Here is a 17,376-nt window from a genome sequence, read left to right as displayed (position 1 = left end):
TCAATGATGTTCCCATTGCAAAAGAATTTCCCGATGTATTTCCGAAAGAATTACCGGGATTACCCCCACATCGATCCGTTGAATTTCAAATAGATCTTGTACCAGGAGCTGCACCAATAGCTCGTGCTCCTTACATACTCGCACCCAGCGAGATGAAAGAACTGCAAAGCCAATTACAAGAACTTTTAGAGCGAGGTTTCATTCGACCAAGCACATCACCTTGGGGAGCTCCTGTTTTGTTTGTCAATAAAAAAGATGGTACATTCAGGTTGTGTATCAACTACCGAGAGTTGAACAAACTTACCATCAAGAACCGCTACCCACTACCGAGAATCGACGACTTATTTGATCAACTACAAGGCTCGTCTGTTTATTCAAAGATTGACTTACGTTTCGGGTATCATCAAATGCGGGTGAAAGAAGATGATATTCCAAAGACTGCTTTCAGAACACGTTACGGTCATTACGAGTTTATGGTCATGCCGTTTGGTTTAACTAATGCACCAGCTGTGTTCATGGACCTTATGAACCGAGTGTGTGGACCATACCTTGACAAGTTTGTCATTGTTTTCATTGATGACATACTTATTTATTCAAAGAATGACCAAGAACACGGTGAACATTTGAGAAAGGTGTTAGAAGTATTGAGGAAGGAAGAATTGTACGCTAAGTTTTCAAAGTGTGCATTTTGATTGGAAGAAGTTCAATTCCTCGGTCACATAGTGAACAAAGAAGGTATTAAGGTGGATCCGGCAAAGATAGAAACCGTTGAAAAGTGGGAAACCCCGAAAACTCCGAAACACATACGCCAGTTTTTAGGACTAGCTGGTTACTACAGAAGGTTCATCCAAGACTTTTCCAGAATAGCAAAACCCCTGACTGCATTAACGCATAAAGGGAAGAAATTTGAATGGAATGATGAACAAGAGAAAGCGTTTCAGTTATTGAAGAAAAAGCTAACTACGGCACCTATATTGTCGTTGCCTGAAGGGAATGATGATTTTGTGATTTATTGTGACGCATCAAAGCAAGGTCTCGGTTGTGTATTAATGCAACGAACGAAGGTGATTGCTTATGCGTCTAGACAATTGAAGATTCACGAACAAAATTATACGACGCATGATTTGGAATTAGGCGCGGTTGTTTTTGCATTAAAGACTTGGAGGCACTACTTATATGGGGTCAAAAGTATTATATATACCGACCACAAAAGTCTTCAACACATATTTAATCAGAAACAACTGAATATGAGGCAGCGTAGGTTGATTGAATTATTGAATGATTATGACTTTGAGATTCGTTACCACCCGGGGAAAGCAAATGTGGTAGCCAATGCCTTGAGCGGGAAGGACAGAGAACCCATTCGAGTAAAATCTATGAATATAATGATTCATAATAACCTTACTACTCAAATAAAGGATGCGCAACAAGGAGTTTTAAAAGAGGGAAATTTAAAGGATGAAATACCCAAAGGATCGGAGAAGCATCTTAATATTCGAGAAGACGGAACCCCGTATAGGGCTGAAAGGATTTGGGTACCAAAATTTGGAGATATGAGGGAAATGGTACTTAGAGAAGCTCATAAAACCAGATACTCAATACATCCTGGAACGGGGAAGATGTACAAGGATCTCAAGAAACATTTTTGGTGGCCGGGTATGAAAGCCGATGTTGCTAAATACGTAGGAGAATGTTTGACGTGTTCTAAGGTCAAAGCTGAGCATCAGAAACCATCAGGTCTACTTCAACAACCCGAAATCCCGGAATGGAAATGGGAAAACATTACCATGGATTTCATCACTAAATTGCCAAGGACTGCAAGTGGTTTTGATACTATTTGGGTAATAGTTGATCGTCTCACCAAATCAGCACACTTCCTGCCAATAAGAGAAGATGACAAGATGGAGAAGTTAGCACGACTGTATTTGAAGGAAGTCGTCTCCAGACATGGAATACCAATCTCTATTATCTCTGATAGGGATGGCAGATTTATTTCAAGATTCTGGCAGACATTACAGCAAGCATTAGGAACTCGTCTAGACATGAGTACTGCCTATCATCCACAAACTGATGGGCAGAGCGAAAGGACGATACAAACGCTTGAAGACATGCTACGAGCATGTGTTATTGATTTCGGAAACAGTTGGGATCGACATCTACTGTTAGCAGAATTTTCCTACAACAACAGCTACCATTCAAGCATTGAGATGGCGCCGTTTGAAGCACTTTATGTCAGAAAGTGCAGGTCTCCGATTTGTTGGAGTGAAGTGGGGGATAGACAGATTACAGGTCCGGAGATTATACAAGAAACTACCGAGAAGATCATCCAAATTCAACAACGGTTGAAAACCGCCCAAAGTCGACAAAAGAGCTACGCTGACATTAAAAGAAAAGATATAGAATTTGAAATTGGATAGATGGTCATGCTTAGAGTTGCACCTTGGAAAGGCGTTGTTCGATTTGGTAAACGAGGGAAATTAAATCCAAGGTATATTGGACCATTCAAGATTATTGATCGTGTCGGACCAGTAGCTTACCGACTTGAGTTACCTCAACAACTCGCGGCTGTACATAACACTTTCCACGTCTCGAATTTGAAGAAATGTTTTGCTAAAGAAGATCTCACTATTCTGTTAGATGAAATCCAAATCAACGAAAAACTTCAATTCATCGAAGAACCCGTCGAAATAATGGATCGTGAGGTTAAAAGACTTAAGCAAAACAAGATACCAATTGTTAAGGTTCGATGGAATGCTCGTAGAGGACCCGAGTTCACCTGGGAGCGTGAAGATCAGATGAAGAAGAAATACCCGCATCTATTTCTAGAAGATTCGTCAACACCTTCAACAGCTTAAAATTTCGGGACGAAATTTATTTAACGGGTAGGTACTGTAGTGACCCGAACTTTTCCATGTTTATATATATTAATTGAGATTGGTATTTACATGATTAAATGTTTCCAACATGTTAAGCAATCAAACTTGTTAAGACTTGATTAATTGAAATATGTTTCATATAGACAATTGACCACCCAAGTTGACCGGTAATTCACGAACGTTAAAACTTGTAAAAACTATATGATGACATATATATGGATATATATATAGTTAACATGATACTATGATAAGTAAACATATCATTAAGTATATTAACAATGAACTACATATGTAAAAACAAGACTACTAACTTAATGATTTTTAAACGAGACATATATGTAACGATTATCGTTGTAAAGACATTTAATGTATATATATCATATTAAGAGATATTCATACATGATAATATCATGATAATATAATAATTTAAAATCTCATCTGATATTATAAACATTGGGTTAACAACATTTAACAAGATCGTTAACCTAAAGGTTTCATAACAACACTTACATGTAACGACTAACGATGACTTAACGACTCACTTAAAATGTATATACATGTAGTGTTTTAATATGTATTTATACACTTTTGAAAGACTTCAATACACTTATCAAAATACTTCTACTTAACAAAAATGCTTACAATTACATCCTCGTTCAGTTTCATCAACAATTCTACTCGTATGCACCCGTATTCGTACTCGTACAATACACAGCTTTTAGATGTATGTACTATTGGTATATACACTCCAATGATCAGCTCTTAGTAGCCCATGTGAGTCACCTAACACATGTGGGAACCATCATTTAGCAACTAGCATGAAATATCTCATAAAATTACAAAAATATGAGTAATCATTCATGACTTATTTACATGAAAACAAAATTACATATCCTTTATATCTAATCCATACACCAACGACCAAAAACACCTACAAACACTTTCATTCTTCAATTTTCTTCATCTAATTGATCTCTCTCAAGTTCTATCTTCAAGTTCTAAGTGTTCTTCATATATTCTACAAGTTCTAGTTACATAAAATCAAGAATACTTTCAAGTTTGCTAGCTCACTTCCAATCTTGTAAGGTGATCATCCAACCTCAAGAAATCTTTGTTTCTTACAGTAGGTTATCATTCTAATACAAGGTAACAATCATATTCAAACTTTGGTTCAATTTCTATAACTATAACAATCTTATTTCAAGTGATGATCTTACTTGAACTTGTTTTCGTGTCATGATTCTGCTTCAAGAACTTCGAGCCATCCAAGGATCCGTTGAAGCTAGATCCATTTTTCTCTTTTCCAGTAGGTTTATCCAAGGAACTTAAGGTAGTAATGATGTTCATAACATCATTCGATTCATACATATAAAGCTATCTTATTCGAAGGTTTAAACTTGTAATCACTAGAACATAGTTTAGTTAATTCTAAACTTGTTCGCAAACAAAAGTTAATCCTTCTAACTTGACTTTTAAAATCAACTAAACGCATGTTCTATATCTATATGATATGCTAACTTAATGATTTAAAACCTGGAAACACAAAAAACACCGTAAAACCGGATTTACGCCGTCGTAGTAACACCGCGGGCTGTTTTGGGTTAGTTAATTATAAACTATGATAAACTTTGATTTAAAAGTTTTTATTCTGAGAAAATGATTTTTATTATGAACATAAAACTATATCCAAAAATTATGGTTAAACTCAAAGTGGAAGTATGTTTTCTAAAATGGTCATCTAGACGTCGTTCTTTCGACTGAAATGACTACCTTTACAAAAACGACTTGTAACTTATTTTTCCGACTATAAACCTATACTTTTTCTGTTTAGATTCATAAAATAGAGTTCAATATGAAACCATAGCAATTTGATTCACTCAAAACTGATTTAAAATGAAGAAGTTATGGGTAAAACAAGATTGGATAATTTTTCTCATTTTAGCTACGTGAAAATTGGTAACAAATCTATTCCAACCATAACTTAATCAAGTTGTATTATATATTATGTAATCTTGAGATACCATAGACACGTATACAATGTTTCGACCTATCATGTCGACACATCTATATATATTTCGGAACAACCATAGACACTCTATATGTGAATGTTCGAGTTAGCTATACAGGGTTGAGGTTGATTCCAAAATATATATAGTTTGAGTTGTGATCAATACTGAGATACGTATACACTGGGTCGTGGATTGATTCAAGATAATATTTATCGATTTATTTCTGTACATCTAACTGTGGACAACTAGTTGTAGGTTACTAACGAGGACAGCTGACTTAATAAACTTAAAACATTAAAATATATTAAAAGTGTTGTAAATATATTTTGAACATACTTTGATATATATGTATATATTGTTATAGGTTCGTAAATCAACCAGTGGCCAAGTCTTACTTCCCGACGAAGTAAAAATCTGTGAAAGTGAGTTATAGTCCCACTTTTAAAATCTAATATTTTTGGGATGAGAATACATGCAGGTTTTATAAATGATTTACAAAATAGACACAAGTACGTGAAACTACATTCTATGGTTGAATTATCGAAATCGAATATGCCCCTTTTTATTAAGTCTGGTAATCTAAGAATTAGGGAACAGACACCCTAATTGACGCGAATCCTAAAGATAGATCTATTGGGCCTAACAAACCCCATCCAAAGTACTGGATGCTTTAGTACTTCGAAATTTATATCATATCCGAAGGGTGTCCCGGAATGATGGGGATATTCTTATATATGCATCTTGTTAATGTCGGTTACCAGGTGTTCACCATATGAATGATTTTTATCTCTATGTATGGGATGTGTATTGAAATATGAAATCTTGTGGTCTATTATTATGATTTGATATATATAGGTTAAACCTATAACTCACCAACATTTTTGTTGACGTTTTAAGCATGTTTATTCTCAGGTGATTATTAAGAGCTTCCGCTGTCGCATACTTAAATAAGGACGAGATTTGGAGTCCATGCTTGTATGATATTGTGTAAAAACTTTATTCAAGAAACTTATTTTGTTGTAACATATTTGTATTGTAAACCATTATGTAATGGTCGTGTGTAAACAGGATATTTTAGATTATCATTATTTGATAATCTACGTAAAGCTTTTTAAACCTTTATTGATGAAATAAAGGTTATGGTTTGTTTTAAAATGAATGCAGTCTTTGAAAAACGTCTCATATAGAGGTCAAAACCTCGCAACGAAATCAATTAATATGGAACGTTTTTAATCAATAAGAACGGGACATTTCACATATGAATCATATTAAGATATTGATACACTTGGTTAATTATGTTAAATGATAAGTAAATATATTATTAAGTGTATTAACAATGAAATACATATGTAAAAATAAGACTACTAACTTAATGATTTTGAAACGAGACATATATGTAACGATTATCGTTGTAACGACATTTAACTGTATATATATCATACTAAGATATATTATATATCATAATATCATGATAATATAACAATTTAACATCTCATTTGTTATAATAAACAATGGGTTAACAACATTCAACAAGATCGTTAACCTAAAGGTTTCAAAACAACATTTACAAGTAACGACTAACGATGACTTAACGACTCAGTTAAAATGTATATACATGTAGTGTTTTAATATGTATTCATACACTTTTGAAAGACTTCAAGACACTTATCAAAATACTTCTACTTAACAAAAATGCTTACAGTTACATCCTCGTTCAGTTTCGTCAACAATTCTACTCGTATGCACCTGTATTCGTACTCGTACAATACACAGCTTTTAGATGTATGTACTATTGGTATATACACTCCAATGATCAGCTTTTAGTAGCCCATTTGAGTCATCTAACACATGTGGGAACCATCATTTGGCAACTAGCATGAAATATCTCATAAAATTACAAAAATATGAGTAATCATTCATGACTTATTTACATGAAAACAAAATTACATATCCTTTATATCTAATCCATACACCAACGACCAAAAACACCTACAAACACTTTCATACTTCAATTTTCTTCATCTAATTGATCTCTCTCAAGTTCTATCTTCAAGTTCTAAGTGTTCTTCATAAATTCCAAAAATTCTAGTTTCATAAAATCAATAATACTTCCAAGATTGCAAGTTTATTTCCAAGTTTTCTAAATCCATTCCAAGTAATCATCCAAGATCAAGAAACCTTTGTTACTTACAGTAGGTTATCTTTCTAATACAAGGTAATAATCATATTCAAACTTTAATTCAATTTCTATAACTATAACAATCTTATTTCGAGTGGAAATCTTACTTGAAATTGTTTTCGTGTCATGATTCTGCTTCAAGAACTTTCAAGCCATCCAAGGATCCTTTGAAGCTAGATCTATATTTCTCATTTCTAGTAGGTTTATCCAAGGAACTTGAGGTAGTAATGATGTTCATAACATCATTCGATTCATACATATAAAGCTATCTTATTCGAAGGTTTAAACTTGTAATCACTAGAACATAGTTTAGTTAATTCTAAACTTGTTCGCAAATAAAAGTTAATCCTTCTAACTTGACTTTTAAAATCAACTAAACACATGTTCTATATCTATATGATATTCTAACTTAATGATTTAAAACCTGGAAACACGAAAAACACGGTAAAACCGGATTTACGCCGTCGTAGTAACACCGCGGGCTGTTTTGGGTTAGTTAATTAAAAACTATGATAAACTTTGATTTAAAAGTTGTTATTCTGGGAAAATGAGTTTTATTATGAACATGAAACTATATCCAAAAATTATGGTTAAACTCAAAGTGGAAGTATGTTTTCTAAAATGGTCATCTAGACGTCGTTCTTTCGACTGAAATGACTACCTTTACAAAAACGACTTGTAACTTATTTTTCCGACTATAAACCTATACTTTTTCTGTTTAGATTCATAAAATATAGTTCAATATGAAACCATAGCAATTTGATTCAATCAAAACGGATTTAAAATGAAGAAGTTATGGGTAAAACAAGATTGGATAATTTTTCTCATTTTAGCTACGTGAAAATTGGTAACAAATCTATTCCAACCATAACTTAATCAACTTGTATTGTATATTATGTAATCTTGAGATATCATAGACACGTATACAATGTTTCGACCTATCATGTCGACACATCTATATATATTTCGGAACAACCATAGACACTCTATATGTGAATGTTGGAGTTAGCTATACAGGGTTGAGGTTGATTCCAAAATATATATAGTTTGAGTTGTGATCAATACTGAGATACGTATACACTGGGTCATGGATTGATTCAAGATAATATTTATCGATTTATTTATGTACATCTAACTGTGGACAACTAGTTGTAGGTTACTAACGAGGACAGCTGACTTAATAAACTTAAAACATCAAAATATATTAAAAATGTTGTAAATATATTTTGAACATACTTTGATATATATGTATATATTGTTATAGGTTCGTGAATCAACCAGTGGCCAAGTCTTACTTCCCGACGAAGTAAAAATCTGTGAAAGTGAGTTATAGTCCCACTTTTAAAATCTAATATTTTTGGGATGAGAATACATGCAGGTTTTATAAATGATTTACAAAATAGACACAAGTACGTGAAACTACATTCTATGGTTGAATTATCGAAATCGAATATGCCCCTTTTTATTAAGTCTGGTAATCTAAGAATTAGGGAACAGACACCCTAATTGATGCGAATCCTAAAGATAGATCTATTGGGCCTAACAAACCCCATCCAAAGTACCGGATGCTTTAGTACTTCGAAATTTATATCATATCCGAAGGGTGTCCCGGAATGATGGGGATATTCTTATATATGTATCTTGTTAATGTCGGTTACCAGGTGTTTACCATATGAATGATTTTTATCTCTATGTATGGGATGTGTATTGAAATATGAAATCTTGTGGTCTATTGTTACGATTTGATATATATAGGTTAAACCTATAACTCACCAACATTTTTGTTGACGTTTAAAGCATGTTTATTCTCAGGTGAATACTAAGAGCTTCCGCTGTTGCATACTAAAATAAGGACAAGATTTGGAGTCCATGTTTGTATGATATTGTGTAAAAACTGTATTCAAGAAACTGATTTCGATGTAACATATTTGTATTGTAAACCATTATGTAATGGTCGTGTGTAAACAGGATATTTTAGATTATCATTATTTGATAATCTACATAAAGCTTTTTAAACCTTTATTTATGAAATAAAGGTTATGATTTGTTTTAAAAATGAATGCAGTCTTTGAAAAATGTCTCATATAGAGGTCAAAACCTCGCAACGAAATCAATTAATATGGAACGTTTTTAATCAATAAGAACGGGACATTTCAAAAGTGTCCCCGGCAGCGGTGCCAAAAACTTGATGTGTTTTTTTTTAGTGGTGTACGAAACGGTTATCAGTTTTATATTATTTACTACAGAAAATCACCTAAATTAAACTAAAACACAATATGCAAGTATACCTATCGTATAGTAATATAGCTAAGGTAAAGTCCGGGAGGTCGATCCATGGACACTTTTATTGGGGTGCTCTACTAGGATAAATTAGTAAATTAAGTATTTAAGTTAGAGTTAGTAATATATATTAATTTTAGTAACTTTGGGGGATTTACCGTTTAACGACCGGTTTGTCTTTTTAGCTTTTCTTTTTAATTTAAACAACAAGATAATAAATTTAAACTAGATTATAGCAATGAAGTAAATAAAAATTACTACGGTAAATAAAAATTACTTTAACTAAACGAGATGAAAATACAATAAAAGAGTATTATGCTTATTTAACTTCCGTAGTTACGATGTTTGACGTTTACTTTTTTACTTTTTACCCTGGGTTAATTTTTCTTTGCACCCGTAGAATATTTAATATGTCCACCTGGAGTTGTCCAGCACAGTCCTATAATTACGAGCATCAAATGCGAGTGTCCTCGTCATTCTATCTTGTAACCACAGTTAAATATTCTAACTAATTACTATTTAGATGGTTTGACGTGGTTGTCACGTATGTCAATAATTACACCAGTTGTCACTAAATGTAACTCACCTTAATTTTAACTAGTCTTTTAACCATTAATCCATTCATGTGTCCGTTTCAATGAATAATTTACCATATATATAAATAACCCATCTTCCGTGTCCAGTCAACGTATGTGATTATTTATACATATAGTGAATTATAAATAGTGGTAATTTAACAAGTTGTCACTTAATTATTTTACCATACCCATTAATAGTTAAAACCTCAATCTCCCTTAAGGTCGTTCTTTATCTAAATATTAATCGTTATTCAAATTAAATTAACCCATTTTCTATTTTTAGTCAAACATAATAACTACTTGGGTTAAATAAGCATAATAACAAATTAGCTACTAAACATGGTAGAAAAATAAATAACACTTACAGAAAAGTTCTTAGCTTCCATTAATTCGATGTGGTAGAAACTTGATAGAAAATCACCCGTGCGATAATCTTTTTACAATACCCAAACTACTAATTTATTACAAGTGAAATAGAAATTGAAACTGAAAATAGAAGTACTCCGTAACTTGACCACTTCTGAGCTCTCTCCGTCTGTTTGACAGCACACTCCCTCTTCAATATTGTGATGTGTTCTCTTTATAACCCAAATGCTCCATCATGTTGTCCCATCATTTCGTTTATTTATTCAATTTGTAAAATAGTATGGAAACCACTCTTCACTTGTCCCACTCTCTAAATTTAATACTGAAAGTAGCCACCTTCACCTAATATTTTTATTATATTTCTTGGTGCTGTATCTTTAAAGAACAACTCAATTTGGGTTTCCATCTTTGTGAATTATTACTCCGTATGATATATTATCAAGACCAACTTTCCCTTTAATTCTTTTGATTTCTTTTTCTCAAAGGCAGCATCCCATGACTCCATTTTTGATATTGTTTTTGTTTTGTGCAGGGAATGTCAGATTACATTTTCTCTTGTCCGAACTTTATTGTCATATTAATACTCCGTAAATCATCTAACTTGACCCAAGACTCCTTGATCTCTGCCACTTCTATCTTCTTTTCATTTCTTTTGATTTGTTTATTTATAGAAAGTAGCAGACCAACAATATTTAATTATATATATTCATTCATTGTGCAGAAGTAGTCAGCCATCTCGATCCTGTTTTCGAAACTAAAGGCCTCGTTAAAACGAGGTTTTGTACCTTTTGGAGTATCACTTGAACATTGAGCGTTTTCACTGTCTTTTTGATTAGTTTCCCATTTTCGAACTCCGTCTTAACTTTTATTTATTTGTACAATTACAACCGAAAAGTGATACAAATACAAATACAAACTTATTATTTTGGACCGATATTGCGACTAAAAATATATTCATTTTGTGCAATATCAAACTCCCCACACTTTGAACATTGCTTGTCCTCAAGCAGTACAGAACTAAAAATACTCTGAAATAATAGGAAATCACACTTCACACAATTTATTCTTTTATTTTTCACTCTATTTCACACTATATACAATGATGATGATTCCTTTTTCACGTCACGATACAAATTCCGTCAATTCAATTCATAACAACGAACAAGTTCCAAGTTAATGAAACTTAAGGGTCATAGTTAAAGTCCTACGTGACTTAGAAAAATTTGGATTCTTAGGGAAAGTATGAACCTGATGAAAACATTTTGTGTTTTGAAAATGCATGCTAGTTTTTACATATAAGAAAAACAATGGAAGACTTCTATTAACCTGAGAATAAACAAGCTTAAAAGTGTGAACACAAAGGTTGGTGAGTTCATAGTTTTAATGTTGTGCAAAATCTGTATATAAAGGTGGATCACAAGATTTCAGTTGTTTCATCCAGAAACGTTTATCAAAATATTCTACGAAATTGAGCACCCTGGTAACTAAACTTTAACGTATATATAATAAGTACCCCTGTTTTAACATACATGCAACCAACATGTACAATACACGTAATCCAACGTGTACTAAACTCAAATAGCATACGTCTGTTTTATAGTTCAGGCTAGGGTTTCTATACCTGGAACAGATGGGGATGTCAAGCCCTATGGATCCATATACAACTATTCGCGCCCACCAGTTCTTATAACTGGCAGTTACTAGTTACCAAAGCTAAGGGATTTTCGGTTTAAACTCAGTGTAGAATTTAGTATGTACTTGTGTTCATTGCGTTTAAAATAAACTGCATGTATTCTCAGCCCAAAAATATAGATTGCAAAAGCAATTAAAAAGGAGCAAATGAAACTCACCTTAGCAGCACATAAGGTCATTCACCAAAAAGTGACCGAAACTCGGTATGCAAAATTAACCGTAGATCTCAACCTAGAGAACATATGTTGGTCAATACATGTCTAATAAGCTAGGTTGGGTCATAGTGTATCACAATCCTAATGCTCAAGACCGACATGCAAAAGTTAACAAAAGTCATCTCAAAAGTCAACCTGACCCAATATGATCTTTAAATCTATACATGTTTATTAACATAGTATAAGTCTTGATAATTGAACGAATTTATAGTTTTACAAACTCAAAATATTATTTATTTCAGGAGCTATGTTATATTTGAATTATCATGGCAATCGAAAATATTTCATTATTTCACATAGTTTCCCAATACTTGTAAAATCAGATTATAGTGTTTATAAAGCTTTAAAACATGATAAGACAGTCAACTTTGATAATTGTTCAACAAGACGAGACGTGCCTTATATAGAAATTCATTTACTCAATTAGTAATATTTGAAAATCCAATTTATCAATCTCATAAACAAGTTGTTTAAATATTAATTCACAGTTTCAAACACAATTTCAATTAACGTTAACCATAATTCAGTTGACCATATCTTTTATTCCGTTCATCAAAATCACGCGATTTCTAAATGAAAAGTTATTAATTTTTCGATAGCTTTCCAACGACATGCATATCATATATCTTTTATAAATAACATATGTATCAAATTCGTGATTCATCATAAACTATCTAACGACAAAATTAAAGCATACACGCGTACATAAACATATATACTCGAGCACTAGACATGGGTACACTATTAATATATAAAAGATAAGATATAAATGCTTACGTATTAATATTGTGATTCAATATTGTAGAAAAGTACGTAGACGCAACGGAGATGATAAACACTAGTTTGACTCGCGAGCAAAACCCCCGAACCATACCCATAATCTCCATAGCTATAACCCATATTTTCCTTAGCTCTATCCCGCTCGTAAAACACGTTTGAAATAACTTGTCCATGACCTCGTCGTAGTATTTTATATATAACACTAATAATATCGCTCCTAATAATACTAATACTAATAAAATTAATAAACTTAATATTAATAATAATAATAATAATAATAATAATAATAATAATAATAATAATAATAATAATAATAATAATAATAATAATAATAATAATAATAATAACAATAATAATGATTTAGGAGTGCTTGATGAAGAATGCATCTCACAAACTGCAGACGTTCAAATTTATAGTACCTGACTCCACCTAACCCCTCATGCGATCGCATGGGAGGCAAGGGAAGAAGCCATGTGATCGCATGAGCTTCTATTATTGCTCATAATTGATTAAAAATCTCTACCGACACTATTATTTAACATAAATATATATATTAATATTTAATCTTTAGAATTAATTAAATATTATATTATATTCTCGTGTATAGTTGATTTATAATTTTTACACCGATGAATTGTACGTTGACGTTCGACTTAAGTACCGGTTCCAGTTTTTCGAACGCATTTTCGTACGCTTAGAAAACTGGTACTTTACGTTTCATGCAATGTACCTTTATCAATAATAAGACTCAAATTAAAGAAAAATTATCCCACTCAAAGTATAACTTATTCATTTGAGTGTTTTGGTCATTTTCTTCTATAAATCGACGTCTCGTTATTTACAAATATATATTATAATAATATTATTTTAAATCCAAAACGTTTTACGACTAAGTTAATATTATATTTTATCACTTTGTAAAATAATGATATTATTATTTAAAAAATATAAACTTAGATATTATATATACATATCTATATACACATAAATATTAGTGAATCGTCGAGCATAGTCAAAGGGTAATTGATTACATGAATATAGTTCCAAAATTTTGAGACTTCAACATTGCTTATCGTGTTAGAACCATGTAAAATTAAGTTTAAATTTGGTCAGAAATTTCTGGGTCGTCACAATAATTTTACTATTTACTATCAGCATTAAAAATAAATTACCCTTATGCATACTACAATCCACCTAGAAAATTATCGCCCGCTTCTTTATAACCCTCAAAATGACATCTCCTTCCCCCTTAAAACCTTCCCTTTCCTTGGGATGGCACCCGTGGGTAACGGGTACTTGCTCGTCAAGATTTTTTTTCACCCATGTGTATTTATTTACTCGCCAACAGATCAAAGTTTCTACTAGTACCCCCGACTCACGGGTTTACAAAATGTGCACTATAACTAATATTTAATCATGGATACCGTTACTCGCGGGTAAACCCACGAATAATTATGAAAATACATTAATAAAATTAAATTATATATTATATAATTAAATATATATGCAGGTATACCCGTGACCCGCCTGCGACCCACCAACGGGTACAAATTTTACCCGACTTGTGCATGCGGATACATTCTTTTTATAAATACCCGCCCATCACAGACACGGATTTTAACACCACGTCAAAGTCCATTAACGGCGATGTTAACTCTGGTCTCAGTGCATGACTTGACTTCTATGTAAAAGCAAAGTTCTACAGTGGAAACATTAAATACCTGAGATAAAACATACAAAATGGGTCAACAATAATGTTGGTGAATCTACATGTTTAAGTAAATAAATACCAGTATGTTTCAGATAATCGGTTTTTTGAAATTAGTAAGAAATCTTTTATCAGTAATCAGTATCCGAAATCAGTTATCATAAATCAGATATCAGTAAACGTTTATCAGTATTAGACCACAAAGGTTTTGTATTAAAAGTTGTAGACATCAAATGTCATGTTTCAAATGTTTGTAGACTTCCCCATTTTTTTCTCCTAACGTACAGAAATATTACCAAGAATCCTAATATTTTGCTTGTCAAAATTCATCAATTCTATTGATTTTAAGAAGGCACTGCCACTTCTATTTAACTTGATTATAGCTAACGATCAGAACGAGACCAGTATCGTCAGCATCGGAGAACCCACGCGCCGCCAAGAACAACAGTCGTAGTTGGGTTTTTTCGGCCAATTTACAAGCTTTTCCGGCCAAATCTCGGAGAGTGAACAATCACAGACCTCGTACCTGGCCCAGGAACGTTTTTTCGCATAGGAAATTACCACCCTTTGCTTCACCGCAATACCTCCGCCGCCGACGCTTCCTGTTTACCGAAAATTAATCTTTTCGGCCGGTTAAAATTCTATCTCTCGTTTGTGTTAACTGATTTCTGATTCCTGTCTTTATTTATATTTATTTATTAGGAGTAAACCATTATATATACCACTGTTATATATTCATGTAATCATAATTATAACTATATTCATATCTGTGTTATATATTATAACTATATCCATATTATACTTTCTTGTCTGTTTGAAATCCAAATTATCTATAACATACATCTATTTTTATTTATTTCCTGTTTTTAATATTATAATTAACAATAAGTACTTATTTATGATAACCATATTTTTCTTATTTTTAGATTGTACTTGGTCATCTTTTGGTGTATAAGTTAATATAGATCTTACGCATGCCTATGGTCACTTGAGGTCATGTCCTCCTAGTTTAGGGGTAGGTAGGCCCAGACGGGTTAGAGGAGGTAGTAGGGTAGCCACCCTTGGTAGGATTAGAGTGGGTAGTTGGAATATAGGAACCTTGATGGGCAAGAGGATTGAGCTCGTTGATACCTTCCTTAAGTGTAATGTGGACATAGGGTGTGTTCAAGAGACTAGATGGAAAGGTGAAGGGGCGGTAGATATTAAGGACTATAGGTTGTGGTACCCGGATTCTAGGATAGCACGGAACGGGGTAGGTATCTTTTTGGGAAATCTACATAAGGTTAACGTTGTTGACGTGGGTAGGTTTAGCAATATGATTATGTTGGTTAGTCTAATTATTAAGGAGGAGACTTTCACGATCATTAGCACATATGCACCTCATGCGGGTTTAAGTGATGCGAAAAAGAAGAGTTTTTGGGAATTGTTAGATGAGGTAGTGAGGGGGTGCCCAGCGGATCATCGGCTGATTATAGGGGGTGATCTGAATGGACACATAGGAGCGGAGGCAGAAGGTTACGAGGGAACCCATGGGGGCTTTGGGTTTGGTCCTAGAAACGAAGAAGGGCGCTCAATTCTTGAGTTTGCCATTGCCCACGAGTTGGTTGTAGCAAACTCTTTCTTCAAGAAGAGGGATGCTCAGTTAGCCACTTTTCATAGCGGGGGTCGTCGCACCCAAATTGACTTTTTTCTCCTTCGTAAAGGGGAACTTAGGACATGTAGAGAATGTAAGGTCCTTCCGGCCTTGACGTGCTCCTCCCAGCATAGATTGTTGGTCATGGACCTAGTCACCCGGGGAAGAGTTGGCAGAAGGGCCAGGGTTGTGGAACATAGAATCCTTTGGAAGAATCTACATGGAGCGAAGGCAGAGACTTTTAGAGCGACCGTGACTGATAGATTGAGTGTAGAAGGGGATAACGTAGCCCCTACTGACATAGACCAGATATGGAACTGGATGGCGTCCACTATCAGAGAGGTGGCAAAAGAAGCTTTAGGGGTGGCATTAGGGACGTCGAGAGCCCATAAGAGTAGTAGAGAGTCATGGTGGCTTAGTGACGATGTCCAAATGAAAGTCGCGTTAAAGCAGACGAGGTTTAGGAAGCTCATTACTTTTGGGGAAGGGACACCTGCAGAGAGAACTAGGGTAGAAGAAACATATAAAGAAGCTAAAAGAGAAGTAAAGAAGGCCGTAGAAATTGCAAAAGACAAAGCTTATGAAGATTTATATAGGAAACTAGACTCTAAAGAGGGAGCCAATGACATATATAGAATAGCTAAAGCTGAGGTAGGGGCTTAGTTAACGTCAAATATATCAAGGATGAAGCAGGTCAAAGTATAGTGATAGAAGACCTTATTAGGAAAAGATGGGAAGAGTATTTTGCATCCCTTTTCAGTAGGGAAAGAACGGAGCAGAACATGGAACTCCATGAGGTTCATGAATATCAAAACAACTGTTTCTGCACGAGGATTAACCAGGAGGAAGTTAGATCGGGTCTACAAAAGATGGGGAGAAACAAAGCAGTAGGACCAGAACAAATTCCGATTGAGGCGTGGAGTTGCCAAGGACGCGATGGGGTTAGATGGTTGACAAACCTTTTTAACACGGCGTTTAGAAGCGCAAAGATGCCTATGAAATGGAGACTCGGTTAGGTTATTCCCATTTACAAGAACAAGGGAGGTGCGAAAATATGTAG

At 33.7% G+C, this 17,376-nt stretch overlaps 1 protein-coding gene across 1 annotated transcript; it reads left to right on the top strand.

The window, feature by feature from the left end:
• Positions 1-15,785: 15,785 nt before the first annotated feature.
• On the top strand, positions 15,786-16,979 carry LOC139842469 (uncharacterized). The gene has a single exon (XM_071832606.1). The coding sequence runs from the start codon at positions 15,786-15,788 to the stop codon at positions 16,977-16,979; it is 1,194 nt and encodes a 397-aa protein (XP_071688707.1).
• Positions 16,980-17,376: the final 397 nt, after the last annotated feature.

Source organism: Rutidosis leptorrhynchoides, chromosome 4, assembly GCF_046630445.1.
Source record: "Rutidosis leptorrhynchoides isolate AG116_Rl617_1_P2 chromosome 4, CSIRO_AGI_Rlap_v1, whole genome shotgun sequence".
In the NCBI taxonomy this organism is placed as follows: domain Eukaryota; kingdom Viridiplantae; phylum Streptophyta; class Magnoliopsida; order Asterales; family Asteraceae; genus Rutidosis; species Rutidosis leptorrhynchoides.
Note: the sequence above shows the minus strand (reverse complement) of the source record. Positions and strands in the feature narration are given on the sequence as shown.

What these genes read in the sequence shown, in the direction of transcription:
- LOC139842469 (XM_071832606.1), top strand. Translation starts at nt 15,786, where the DNA reads ATGGGCAAGAGGATTGAGCTCGTTGATACCTTCCTTAAGTGTAATGTG.